We start from the raw sequence: 14,679 nt of genomic DNA on the forward strand, positions 1-14,679 counted from the left end.
GAAATGGAGATGGGCGGGGCACATTGGCCGCTGGACAAATGCCGTCAACCAGTGGTACCCAAGGGGCACGAAACGGCCACAGGGTCGCCCTAAAAGCCGCTGGATTGACGAAATGGTAAAGTTCGGCGGGAATACGTGGCAGCGAGTTGGAAGAAGCTTGGGGAGGCCTTCATCTAGCAGTGGATTGACCTCGGCTGATGATGATGGTGATATTAATTACATAATACCATAATATAAAATGTGTGGTAAATTAATAATTTAAAATTTATAGCTTCAACGTGACATCCAGTATTGTCATAAAACGCACTAGAATAAAAACATATATTGTTATCACTGTTGTTTTTTTTTATAATTTTATTATATGGCAAATTATTAAGAAAAAAATTGTAAGTATTCATAAGAAGTGTAATATTGTAATATGGTGAAGAAATATTTTTATATGCTTATGTTAATAATTTGAGCGAAAATTTAAAGGAGTGGCATTGATATTTTTTTTTAATAATCATGATTAATATTATTTGTGTATGTATTGTAAACTTCTTGTGCCATCCCCTATCGTAAATCGACTACCATCAGGGCGATTTTCACTTTACTGAATGCTGTCCGGAACAATTGGATGGAACTGCATTCATACCAAAAATGATATAAATTGAAAAATGAGCTAAGTATTATAATATAGTACTATCTCATTTCTAGTTTTTGTCGTAAAACTTTTCGGTATTTTTCTATTTGTTTGGAGATGTCAACATACATAAGATACCCTGAGATTTCTAGTAGTAGGTAATATATAATCAAAATACATTCGAAAGTAGCTGAGTTTTTTTGCAAAAAAATATACAGGATACGAAAGACATATAGGCAAATTTTAATGACTGCGTATGGACTAGCTAGAGTATGGAAATATTTTTTAAAAATCTCATATCCGGTATTAAGCGATGACCATCTCTCCGTGATATTTATTTATTCAGTGTCCATTTTATGGCATATTATATACCATGAAATGGAATAAAATGCTGTAGCAGCGAACTATACATAATATGTAATCGAGCCCGATGCTCAATTCGTACTTACCATAAAATAACAGTAAAAATTGTAAGTAGCCGAAATCCATCAGTTAACTATAGATTATAGAGATAAGGAATCCTTAACCATATACTACTTTTGTTATGAACTCGCCTAGCTATGGGAAATGAGTCACTTAATGAGGACTCCGACCGAATAGGTTAATTACGGATAGTGATTTGTTCGGACAGATTAGGTCAATTGTATCTTTTGTAGCTGTAATAAAATGTACTAGCGCGTACGAATTACGGAATCTCGTCGCCACCCCACACGTTTCTTCCAATACTGCGCGCGCACTCTCGCGAATCTCGTTCGCCCCGAACGACATATTCCGTTCGCCGGGCAGCGTATCCTTCGCACCCACGTTTCTTCCTATACTGCGCGCGCACTCTCGCGAATCTCGTTCGCCCCGAACGACATAATCCGTTCGCCGGGCAGCGTATCCTTCGCACCCACGTTTCTTCCTATACTGCGCGCGCACTCTCGCGAATCTCGTTCGCCCCGAACGACATATTCAGTTCGCCGGGCAGCGTATCCTTCGCACCCACGTTTCTTCCTATACTGCGCGCGCACTCTCGTGAATCTCGTTCGCCCCGAACGACATATTCCGTTCGCCGGGCAGCGTATCCTTCGCACCCACGTTTCTTCCTATACTGCGCGTGCACTCTCGCGAATCTCGTTCGCCTCGAACGACAAAAGCGCCAGGTGACACGGGACCGATTTGTTCGCTGGCTAAAGATTAGTTTTAAAAGATTCGTTCGTTCGAGAACGACGCATGTCTAAACTCGCCCCCTTGTCCCCCTTCCGTATTGCCATTTACCACTGACAGCTGCTGTCAAAATAAATTGACGTGGCTTTAAAACGGCCAATACACTCAAATTCATTTAACAATTGATCTCAATATGGGTATTGAACAACTATTAAATATCCGTGACATTTAATACGACACATTTTCCTTTATTTTCTTGATTCTGTACATGTCTTAATTTAGTAAAACCGATTATCGAATTGAAATGTCAGTGTCAATGAAATATGAATTAACTTTTCTTATTCAGATATAGATATTTATGTAATATTAAACCAATAGATATGTAGTTGAAATATATAAGTACTTAGTTACCTACACACCAAGATGGTAATATTAGTTTTAATCACTCTATATAATTATTCACATCATGGCATATTATATTTGTAATAATTTTATTGTAAATGACAAAATCTGACATTTCAACGGCAAGTGTTACTGTATCGGGAAAAACATGGTCAAAAAATAAAATATATTATTCACTAATTGCGGAGACATTTATTCATTTTTATTAAATATTAATTGTGTATTTGTAGTTATTGAATTTATTTTGTATATTTTTCATATTTTTGTCATCGTTTAACAATTACAAAATAATTTACCTAAATTATGAAAAAGAGAATTTTTATATATGGTAATATTTTCAATAGAAAAACAGAACGAAGCTATTGCAGATTTGGTGGACCATAGACAACTCGATCATAACTATGAAATGCTTTCTGCATAGTGTTTTGTTGTAATTTTGTTGTAATTATGACAGACGATTGTGCATAGGGCTCCAAGGTTTTAATTGAGGTCTCTATTGACAAGAAGCTGTCTAATGTGTAGTAATGCACTCTTTGTGTTCTCAATAATTCATCTATTAATTTCTTGAGCTTAATCTTGCTTTCTCATTGATACACAATATCCTTGAATAACAGGCATGTTATGATCTGCTATCCAGTGTCAAAACTGGCAGTGACCTACGACACCCTTCCATTGCAATTCATCAATTTGTATTATGTTTGACTGAGGATATGGAGTAGTTATAAATTAAACAAAAAAACTTGACTTTCATCATCATAAAGCAAAAAAAAACTCAATTTCCCGTTCGTAGTGAAACGATAATTTTGATTTAATTTCTTCAAAATATTATCCTAATATGTAATAGACTACTACGCGAGGGTTAGAGAAAAAAATAATTTCAGTTTAAAGCACGGGGATTTATATATTATCTTTCTATCACTCCTGCGTTAATACGAATCAAGTAATACGACAACGTTGTGCAGGCTTTTTCGTGGTTAATTTGAAAATTACTTTCACGTAAGCTAGTTAAGGAAATGATAATAAGAATGAATAATTCTTTGGTTACATGTAAATTGTACGTGAAATATTTCACCGTAATGCAGTTCGCCGCGAGCTTTCTTATCTTAAAGAGATGACTGTATACTATACAGTCTCAAATTTTATTAGATTAAATATAAACATTAATTCAATTTCCACAGCTGATTTTGGAAAAAATCATGAATTCAAGAATGAAAACCTAACCTAACAAATAATCCAGTAAACCGACAAGAACCGTGTTTTATTTAGACATTAATTTTATGTCAGTACCATACGACCCGAATAGGATGTACGGTCTTTAATATACGGCCATATATTTTCGATACAACATTTCACGGTGAAGTGTCATACGACTTACTGCATACGTACAAGTTTAGTTTCCGGACACGTAATTCTTTACCTTCTAAATCGTAATGAAATCATATTATATTACAATTGTATATAGGTATACGCTCTTCACATTTTCACGACTCAATTCCATCCTGCGATCGACGCGTTGAATATGTCTGCTGTGTGTATATAAATCACAATTTCAATTGGTTAGTTGTTAATTGTGAGATTCGTAGACGGTGTCTTTGTAAATATACCGTTGGGTATTAAGTAACAGTACCACATTGGAAGCTTAGAAGCTACATCCCTTCACGCTAATTAGAGGCCATTTGTCAAATCAGTGAAAAACTATCGAGCCGAATAGCTACAGCACTTATAAAATATCGCGATCGTTTCCACTTTCATTTTCTTACTAATCATGCCCTTTCTCGAGAATTGCCGCTAAAAACATCAATTATTACATCATTCAATTAGTGTTTTCCGTCCCCGCCGCCCGGCCCTGCGCGGCGCTAACGTCGCCTCGTAATTTTCCCGCGCCGGGGCTGCGACTTGGGCGGGTGTGGGGGGGATGGGGGCAATTTCGACGGCCGGCGACGAAACGTAGAACAAAAAAATATAATAAACCGCCCCCGAAAGTGTGGCCCCCACCCTCTTTCCGCTGCTCGCACACCTCTGCTTTTCACACGATAGATTGTATTGACAGTTCGATTCCGACATATCAACAATAAGGCTAATCTAATAGAGAGGCTTTTTGATAAATTTAATATACAGGCAGTACGTGGGGGAGGATATTACGTAACATTGAGTGCTTAAATAATTGTTATATGTTGCATTGACTCACTAATAGAAAAGTGAAAAATAAAAGTAGTCTTATAAAATACATCCCTCATAGATATCTAGGTCTCCACATACCGGTGGAGAAGGGTGGAGTTAGGCTGTTAAGATTCGACATAAATAGTAGGTACTCACTAAAATCTTTAAAGTATTTTTTTTCATTGAACTAAGACTACAATAGGCAGATAGTGATAGTAAGGTTTTTAAAAAAATAGTTAAATCCTGCGTAAACCAAGCCAAATAATATTTGATTACAGTTTATTTTTTAAACTTTAAACCAATGACATTAATATGGACGAAGCATCTGGATAAAAAAATGACATTCACCTTTTTGTCGGGTCTGCTGAATGGCATAATCTGTTCTAACGCCATTTACAATAAAGGTGATATTGCTATAAATTCCAGATGCTTTTTGTCGGGTCTGCCGAATGGTTCGGTTCGAACGGGTTCGCCCAAATGAAAATTGACACTAGAAACACTGTTCTAACGCCATTACAATAAAGGTAATATTGCTATAAATTCCCGATGCGTGATATCGCATATTGTAAAATGCGTGACGTCTACCTATGCTATGCGCGAATTTAATTGCTAGCTACTGTACTGAGTGCGTTGTCCATTAATAATGTCATTGCCTTAAACACACTAAAACACTCGACAAAACGGGTGACGGCCAAAAACACAGTACAAGTGTGACTTTAATGTTGCTAATCTACTTTCGATTTTGTGAGAAAATTCTTTAAAAAATCTATTGCATTATGTAATAATAATTTCCTTACTCTGCCGATTCAAAGGAATACCACGTCGAATTTTTGATAACATCGTAGAAATATGCTGATAAAGATATTACTGGTAATAAAAAAAATTAACGTAGGTAGTTGAAAATTAAACAAGAGAATGTCCGAATAACGTGTATATTCAAGCGCTTTGTTTTAGGCCACGTTCTTATATTAATAACACTTTTGAATTCAGCCAATGAGGGAACTAGACTACACATATATACATATCAAACAAATTCTATCGGATAACAAATATTATGTTGGTGTTAGTGACCGTCTTAAATATAAAATTCACCTCTACATATTATTTCCGAGTGTGTTCCAAATAACACTGGATAGTTTAATTTAGCATCTGGGGGTGAATTGTCCAGTGAAAGTGAAACTCTTCGAATTCGGCCCCGACCCACGCAAAAAAGCGCACGAAAGGGTCGAAATTTTCAACCCTTTATCAATCTACGAGTGGCTCATATTCATTGACAGGACAAAAACGAATCGACCAGACCAATTTGCAGCGCAAAAAGAATCACGCGCCCGGCTTATATGTAATTTTTGCTCCTGTTTCGCCGGAACCCAAAAAATAAAGAAATCAACTCTTTTTTGGAATGCGAAAAAACCCCGGGGCCGTATAATGGAATAGATTCAATTATAAATAAAGGACCATTGCAAATTGTACGCAAGGATAATGATCAAAGTAATGTTTTTGGTTCATGTTTAAAGTAATACATATATACTGTGACACCCCCGTATGGTCCCCATTTGGGGATGTCTTTGTGTATCTGGAGACGCCCGAATCGGTATCAAATCCAACAAATAATAAAGCGCTGATTACGAAAATAAATAATGTTAAAAGTCGGCCGGCAACATTGTCTTTGACCGTTGGAGATATGCAACGTCGCCCAAGAAAAAAAACCGTTGGGAATGATTTTTCAAGATGGCGCGGAGAACGCTACGAGCAGCAAAATCGCGAACGCGTACATTTCGCCCTCCGTAGAATAAAATTATTAAAAATGTAACCATATAGTATAATAAACGTAAATAAACTCGCCGTTTTCCATCACAATTCCGGTGTGTCAATTATCCACCTCCAAATCCCAAACCCAGACGAAAAAAAACCATAACTAAAAAATAAAGTGACAGTTGAGAGATTCTCATACCAAAATGGAGGGTAGTGATATGTGGCCCCAATCAACGTGGGACTACGCTTCTTGATTTTGATCGTCTGGAATCAAGAAGCAGGTGAAATTTCTTTCACCTGGACACACACCCTGAGATCCAAACACCGGAATAGGAAACGGCGAGGAAGAAACATCCAGAGGCTTGCCTCTGGTGGCGCTCAACAAAGTATAATAATAAGCAGTAGAAAGAGGATGCTGCTAAAGCCAAGCCAGTGAAGAAAAGAGCAGAAACACCCGGATTGCGAAGTCAGGGCTCCCGATGTACTCCCGACCAACTGCATCCGCCAGCGAACTTGGCCCACGGACGAGTGTATCGGGCAAGACCCTGGCTCCAACGAGGGAAAACGGCATCAAACGCCCTGCATCATCAGCCGCTTGAGCCCTCTTCGTCAACAGCAGCGTGTCTGTGAGCCTTGCAATCAGCCCTGGCCCAGATGCACCAGGATGAAGAGAGCTACAAAGCGGCCTTCTTCAGCTGAGTAAAGCAGCCTCCATCAGCGGATAGCAGCCAAGCAGCATCCTCAGCCATTAGCATCATAGATTAGTTAGTTTTAAGTGTTTTGTGTTTGGAAGCGATGTATAATAAGTTATTTCAGTGCTCGAAGTGGAAAATTTTACAACCCGGAGCGGTTGTATGAGGCAGAATGGCGTTCCGGTCCATTTTGGGCCCTGATATATTTTTAAAATTATTTTTATGAACTTTAAAGCCATTTTAAGTATTAAATTAAGTTTTCTGCATATTATATTAGTATAATATCAGTGTAGTGCGTGTAATTCGATAGCCGCGGCAGGGCAAGCGAGCAAAAAAAAAGGGGGTCGAGTAATGCGCCGGTATGCATTTTCGCAAGGGATCGACTGATTTTCGGACGGTCGCTGTTGGGAAGGCTGGGTGCGACGTCCTCTCTCAGCATCCGCCCGTACGGTAGACATGGGGAGCCGCGAACCACTACGCCCACAAAGCGGCGTAGTGCTGCATCCGAAACTCTCCGGTTGCCGACGGTCCGAGGGTGTTGAGAGGGCTGGGCGCGACGCCCTCCTCTCTCAGCAGCTTTACGGTAGGCCTGGGAACCGTGAACCACTATGCTACAGTGCTGCATCCGAGTCTCTCCAGCCGCCGACGTACCGGGAGGGCTTCAATCCTTCAACGTCTAGAAATGCAACCCCCCCTTATCAAGCCGCCGCACTGTCCAGTTACACACGCTATCGTAATCAGCCCTTAGTTGGCCCGATCCCCATTCGGGCCTTTCCGGAGAGGTGCGCTTGTGACACCCCCGTATGGTCCCCATTTGGGGATGTCTTTGTGTATCTGGAGACGCCCGAATCGGTATCAAATCCAACAAATAATAAAGCGCTGATTACGAAAATAAATAATGTTAAAAGTCGGCCGGCAACATTGTCTTTGACCGTTGGAGATATGCAACGTCGCCCAAGAAAAAAAACCGTTGGAATGATTTTTCAAGATGGCGCGGAGAACGCTACGAGCAGCAAAATCGCGAACGCGTACATTTCGCCCTCCGTAGAATAAAATTATTAAAAATGTAACCATATCAGTGGCGAAGGGTGGAGGTAGGCTGTTAAGATTCGCTATAAATAGTGCACACTAAACTTTGTTAGTCATATGTATTTGTTTTTATTGAACTAAGACTACAATTTACAGATGGTATTAGTTAGTTTTTAAAAATCAATTAAACCCTGCCTAAACGAAACCATAATAGATTTGGTCTAATTTGGGAAATACGACAAAATTGTGTACAATTTTTCATTTATAGTTATTTGTTTTCGTTGGATTAAAACTACATATTACACATATTTTTGGTTCATTTTTTTTATTCATTAAGCCCTGCGTAAACCAAACTATAATAAATAAAAAATATTATTCTATCTATAAAATACTCAAAGTTATGTATGATTTAATTGCATAATTTTAGATATTTTATAGATAGACATGTATTTTTTGACTAATATCTATTATGGCTTGGTTTCTCAGGGTTCAATTGAATTTTAAAATCTAACCTACACTATCTGTAAATTGTAGTCTTATTTCAATGAAAACAAATATGTATGTCTGAAAAAGTTTAATGTGCACTATTTATGGCGGATCTTAACAGCCTACCTCCACCCTTCGCCACTGAACCATATAGTATAATAAACGTAAATAAACTCGCCGTTTTCCATCACAATTCCGGTGTGTCAATTATCCACCTCCAAATCCCAAACCCAGATGAAAAAAATCCATAACTAAAAAATAAAGTGACAGTTGAGAGATTCTCATACCAAAATGGAGGGTAGTGATAATACATAATATGACCATGAGACCCATTCACAGTAGCGTAGTTAGTACCTAATAGAAGTGAAACATCCACACACACCCAGACTTTGAGAAAACCACCTAAATATATTGTGACCTCACGCTATAGTGTCCATAATATGGCATGACCGGTTTCATTCAATTGGATATTGAATTTGTGTTCTTGTCTGCTTCCTTATACATTGATTATTTTGTAGAATTTTTACGTTATGTCCCACATGTACCTTTCCATGCTTCTTTTATTAATAATATTTTTAGATTGTTTTTTTTTACACCGAAGGCAAGGTTCCCTCTAATTTCTCTATCGTGTGTATGTATCATAAACTCTGAGAAGTAAATTTTATATAAAAAAACTAGCTGACCAGGCAAACGTTGTTCTGCCATATAAATTATTTCTAGTGAATATTTTGGTTGTTAAATAAAAAGTAACGAATGTATCGTAAGTGTGTGGGGATGGGATCTATGACAGAAAGAGGAATAGAGCACTGTAGACGATGACCGCCGATAAAAACAAAAAAACATCAACCATTCATTTTCTCAATTCAAAATGAGTAATGATGTTTATAATGAATGAATTACCTGTGACAGGATCTCGTTGTTTAATGTTTATGCAATATCCATCTTGTCCCTTCCAGAAAATTAGCGGATATTGGAGAGCGTCGTATGAACGGTGTGTGTCAGCGATGAACTCCAGATTATTGTTTCTTCTTCGAATCACGATTTCTCGCGTTGATGTGCGGTCGCCAACCATGATTCCAGCAATGTCGTCAACAACAGTCGCATTGAATCGACGTACGTGCTCTCCAGCTGGTGTTTTATCAGGATTGATGACAATAGCGTGATTGTCACTTTGCAATTCGTGCATGTGTGCTTTGAAGAATTTCAATAATTCATTGTGCTCATTCAACAGGGCGTCCAGTTCGCAGACGATGCGCCTGGCATTAGGCGAATTGAGGCTATTGTAGCCGCAACGTGCATCCTCATGATTGATGTCCTCACCGCCGCGCCCATGGAGTCGATTTGTAAAAATGTATGTGGTTCGTTTGGCATTAGCAGCAATGAGCCTACTTTGTGGTATACTTGACCTTTGATTTTGAACGTAGAATGGAATTGCTGACCATTTGCCGCAGTATTGTGAACTATTTCTGTTGCTCCGGACGAAGTCATTTGGAAGCATGAATTGAATGTGCGAATGGACTTCAGGAACAGGTTTGAATCTGGAACCGTGCCAATGAGCAAGCTGTTCAATGGTTCTGGTGGTATCTCAATTTATGGTAGTTGCACTTTTCCTGATGCGCAACACATCCCGGCTGACTCATGTTTGAATTTGAGCGCATGACAATGGGGACATTCTTTGTCCATAGCACCAATCAGCACTTTCGGATGAGCGGAATATTCAATATCTGGCTCGTACTCGAATGCTTGTTGGCGTTGTCGGTCATTTGCTCTGCGTGTGTTAACTACGAACCAGTGCGCTTGGCTCCGTTCCAATTGTCGTTGTTGATTTCGTTCAGCTCGTGCCCCTTGTGATTGAGATGCACGCAATTGCGACATGCTTACACGCACGTTTTTGTTATGTTGTTGGATTTGTTCGTCTGTTCTTTCTACTCTACTATTTTGCATGTTTGTTGCTTTATTCGTTCGACGGCCCAAATGGCCCCCCTTGCGTCTTGCTGGCATTGTGCACTGTAATACACGCACATAAAAATAGATAAATTAAAATAAATCGTACAAAATTTTGCACGCACTGCGTTGTGATTTGCCGAATGAAATGTCAAAATGAATTCTTCTCGGACGTAGTGCCATCTGTCATTCAACAACATAAATAATTTCGTTCTGTTTGAAATACGAACGACGGTTAAATTTGTTCATACAAAAATAATAAAATCGCGATTAAAAAATGGGAGGATGGGGGTAGGAAAGTGAAAATTTGAGGTTTTAGGTATTTTTTTATGCCAAATAATAAAAAAAATACAAAAAAAAAATTGTCAAAAAAATAAAAGAAAATTTTTCTGGATAGAGAAACCCTAATCACCTAGCGGTATGAAATATACTTGTTGACCTATTCTCATACCTAAAAAATGTACATAAAAAAATTCATAAAAATCGGTCGAGCCATTTCGGAGGAGTTCGACCACAAACATCGTGACACGAGATTTTTATATATATAGAGATATATGCGCACGTATATAGATAGCATTTTGCGAAGATAAATGAACATGTCAAATTATTATGCCGCGAAAAAAAGTACATTACCTAACAACTTATCTTATCCTATTTTTTGTTGTGATGAATTGCGATAAGTGATAAGTTTTTATAACTCATCAAATCAAAAACTAAAACATAACAACGTTGACATTTGTCTTGTGAGAAAAGTGTAATTAAAAGAATTTTACCTATATTATGTAAAGTGGATACATCAAATTTTATTTTTAGGGATTTTGGCCTTCTGGATTTCGGCTTTCAGATATCGACCCGAATCCGTTAGAGGGAACATTGATCAAGCATCCATGTTTTGTTTGCGTAAGAAAACACGGTATCAATGGTGATGAAAAATTGAATATTTATTACTACTTCAAAATACGTCAAATTAAAACGTTTCTACTTTACATTTTTATTTATGCGATTTTTATGTAGGTAGGTATCATTATTTTCAATATAAACCTTCAAACACAATACTCTTTATTTGGTAAATTATATATATCCATATATTGTTATCATGATGGAAAGCCTATATATGTTGTAACACAAAAACCTTGAATTTCTTTTGAGAAATGTTGTAAATTTCCTGTTATGTAAACAGTCAGAAGGTACTGTGAATAAAATGCTACCCCAGTGGCAAGGAAAGGATATGTTTCTGATATATGACCCATTATCATAATAATAATATATGATTGAGAATAAGTGTGCGATAGAATATTCACAAAACAAAAAAAAAACAACACAATACCATTCAGATATAACAGGTATACGATATTTAAGGGATGAAATAAAGGTAAAGTGTAATGAGGTCTCCATTTTAAATACTTGTTATTATAAATTAAAAATATTCGAGAATGATTTATATTTACAAAAAAAGCATTATTGACTTATATGTAGACATTTTGATTTAGGTTAGGTATAGATGTTTGTTTATTCATTATCATTATTATTAACCTAAATGGATATAAATTAATTGGTTCATGAAATGTCTCTACAATATAATAATATAAAGTGGATGAAATTATAGAAAACAGTTGACAATTCAAGTCTATATATAGTTTTATGCATTTTTGATTATTTTTTGCTAGTCGTAGGTACCTAGTTAACGAAGTGATAGTGGCAGGGCACACTGCAAGCGGCCGGGCGATGCGTGCACGACGCAGGGAGCTTAAAATGGCAGTGTGCGCAAATCAAGTGCCTTTTGCGCTTCTCACGCCACGCGCACATCGCACGGCCACTCGTAGTGTTCTTTGGCTTATAAGGTTATCGGAAAATGCTGCACTGATGATGGATGACTTATTTCGCCTTTAAGACAGCAAAACAACAGAAAAAATCTAATTATTAATATACTTAATTATTTTTATCGAAGGCAATCTTTTAATTGACAATTATAAAGGAAGCCCCAATTATTATTGACGGAATATGAAAACAGTTCCGATAGAGTATTCATTAGGTAATCTTCTAGTGATTAGATTAAATATTCTTTGTTATATATTTCAAACAGCTATAACGTGGGAAGCTTTCTCGCGATAAGCGAAAAATGTTTAACATTTTACTCGGTCCAAGATTATATCCAGAATTTTTCTAATGGGTATTTTTGAATTATATATTTTGAAAACTAGTTATTATACGAAATCACAAACCTTCAGTGTGATGGAAGCCGCCCTGAAGGTCCGATCGGCTGTGTTCTGCGCTTGGCACGTGAGTGCAGAGTTGTGATGTTTTCTTCTAGGAACCATCTTGAGAACAGACCTGGCTGTGTGCCTTCTGCCATCCGGCAACAGTTCTGACGAGTAGCGAGCTAGGGCGCCGACTACTCCGCCAAATCCGTCAATCCAGGTTATCTGCGAATATGGAGAACGATGAGTATTTACTAGTGGGGAACACTATGAAACAATTGTTTAATGTTTTGTCAATGAACAAATTATTTAAAACGTACCAACACGAGAAACTTAATATTATTTGCCCAATAAACTTTACAAAAATTCGAAATTTGAAAACCTTAGTATCACGTTATGGATAAATGAAAAAGAATCTGAAATATGAATATACTTAATTTGAAAACATCTAGAAAGAATCACTTCATCATCATATTATATATGCAGGAGACGTTTTCAAATTATGTATATTCAGTATATAGAATTTAACATCCACAAATCTTGTGTTTTATTCATTGAATAAAAATAAATAGTTTATTAAAATCTGAAAAGTGTTTATAAAACAACATTAAAAATAAAAACAAAAAACAAAAAGAAAGTTGTTATTATTATTTTTGTTCACTAAACGTTTCTTTGTCTCAACCAGTGGGTCTATCATATAAACAAGGCGGCTATCGACGGTAGTTTATCATATTTATGTATTGAGGTGGTTAATTGTTACAATCATTTAATCGAATAAACTATCAAAAAGTGCTATGTTATTTTTTAGAGTGAGATAGACAGTTTTGACAGTTTAAACGGCTAACTTATTGTAACAATAATTATTATACCTACCTCAATACATAAATATGATAAACTACCGTCGATAGCCACTGATAGCCGCCTTGTGTATAGAATAGACCCACTGATCGGTATTTACCATTACCAACTGGTTTATGGTAAGATATTAAAGGTATTATTTTTTACCAAAAATAAATGTCTTTTTTCTGAAATTGAAATAATTGTCATTTTCACACAAAATAATAACAAGATAAAAAGGACTTTTTATTTACAACGTTTTTAAATTCTGTTGAACCATATAAACTTGAATTGACTAACTTAAATGATCAAAAAAAATTGTACTTGACATGTCATATTGACTTCTATAGTAACGCACGTATATATTAATAATTTAGTTGCTTGTGCGCCAGACCCCCCCAGCAACCAATAATGGTGTCGAAATAACTTTTCATACAAAACAGAATTAACTGAAAATGAAATTAATTATACTTAAAGATGACTAAAAGTATTAAAAAATGCATTGGCATCGTGTTCTGATATATTCTAAAAGTTTCAAATGTATAGCTAGTCGGGAAGTTAGTTAAAAATGGATTGCAAAATTTGTACCGGACAAATAAGAATACGAGCTAAGAAAAACGTTGTAATATATATATATATATGTACCTCAGCAGCTGGTTTCCCGCCAACTGAAATACACTCCAGTTCGACTTCCCTGTCTTCTGTAGCGAGGAGTTCGTTTCCTTGCAGGATACGTGGCGGCTCCGGAGGGACGAGTACCGAAAGCGCGGCAAAACGGGACCTGATCCCCGTTTGACCTAAAAAAATAATGCATTTATTAATATGTTCACATATGGCGCATATTATATAATATATGCTATTTTTTAACACAATATAACATGCATAAAATAGAAGTTAGTGAACTGAATAACTTGAGTGTATGATAGACAAAGAGAGTTGGTTAGTGTCAATATTTAATTTAAATATGTAACTGTTTTTTTTATATACGTATTCCAAACGGAATTGAATTCAGTATATGTGATAAATTTTGTCGTTTCCTCAAAAAACACATATTGATATCAACAAAAGATAACCCAAAATCACACAGTCTCTGTATAAAATTATCCTACAAAGTGATACCAATATAAGCCGAACACTGTGATTACCGGAAATCACATATCAAAAGAAAATGGCGCTCAATCGGCCAACACAATAATATTTTATTTCCGTTACACAAAACGTTTTTTTTCTGTGTATTACTTATACAAATTATTATTGTAGGCATTTTATTGTCTAGAATTTCATTCATTCCTTTACCTTTGAAAAAAGAGTCAAAGACCATTCGCTTTTGAGTCATTCACGGCTCGAGTCCGACCCAATGAATTACAAGAGTGACTCAATGACTTTACCACCGTGTAATATTATTAAA

At 36.6% G+C, this 14,679-nt stretch overlaps 1 protein-coding gene across 2 annotated transcripts in view; it reads right to left on the reverse strand.

Moving 5' to 3' along the window:
- The window catches only part of LOC147066914 (irregular chiasm C-roughest protein-like), a 428,804-nt gene that overhangs the window by 89,400 nt on the left and 324,725 nt on the right, over positions 1–14,679 (reverse strand). For both annotated transcript variants that reach the window (XM_085954087.1, XM_085954086.1), the window contains 2 exons: positions 13,917–14,068; positions 12,459–12,659 (listed from right to left, as the gene is read on the reverse strand). In XM_085954087.1, the coding sequence (XP_085810213.1) occupies positions 12,459–12,659; positions 13,917–14,068 (353 nt within the window). The remainder of the gene's footprint in view (positions 1–12,458; positions 12,660–13,916; positions 14,069–14,679) is intronic.

This window comes from Rhyacophila brunnea, unplaced genomic scaffold (assembly GCF_057557595.1).
Source record: "Rhyacophila brunnea isolate RB1 unplaced genomic scaffold, BYU_Rbru_1.0 scaffold_4, whole genome shotgun sequence".
NCBI classification, from domain to species: Eukaryota; Metazoa; Arthropoda; class Insecta; order Trichoptera; family Rhyacophilidae; genus Rhyacophila; species Rhyacophila brunnea.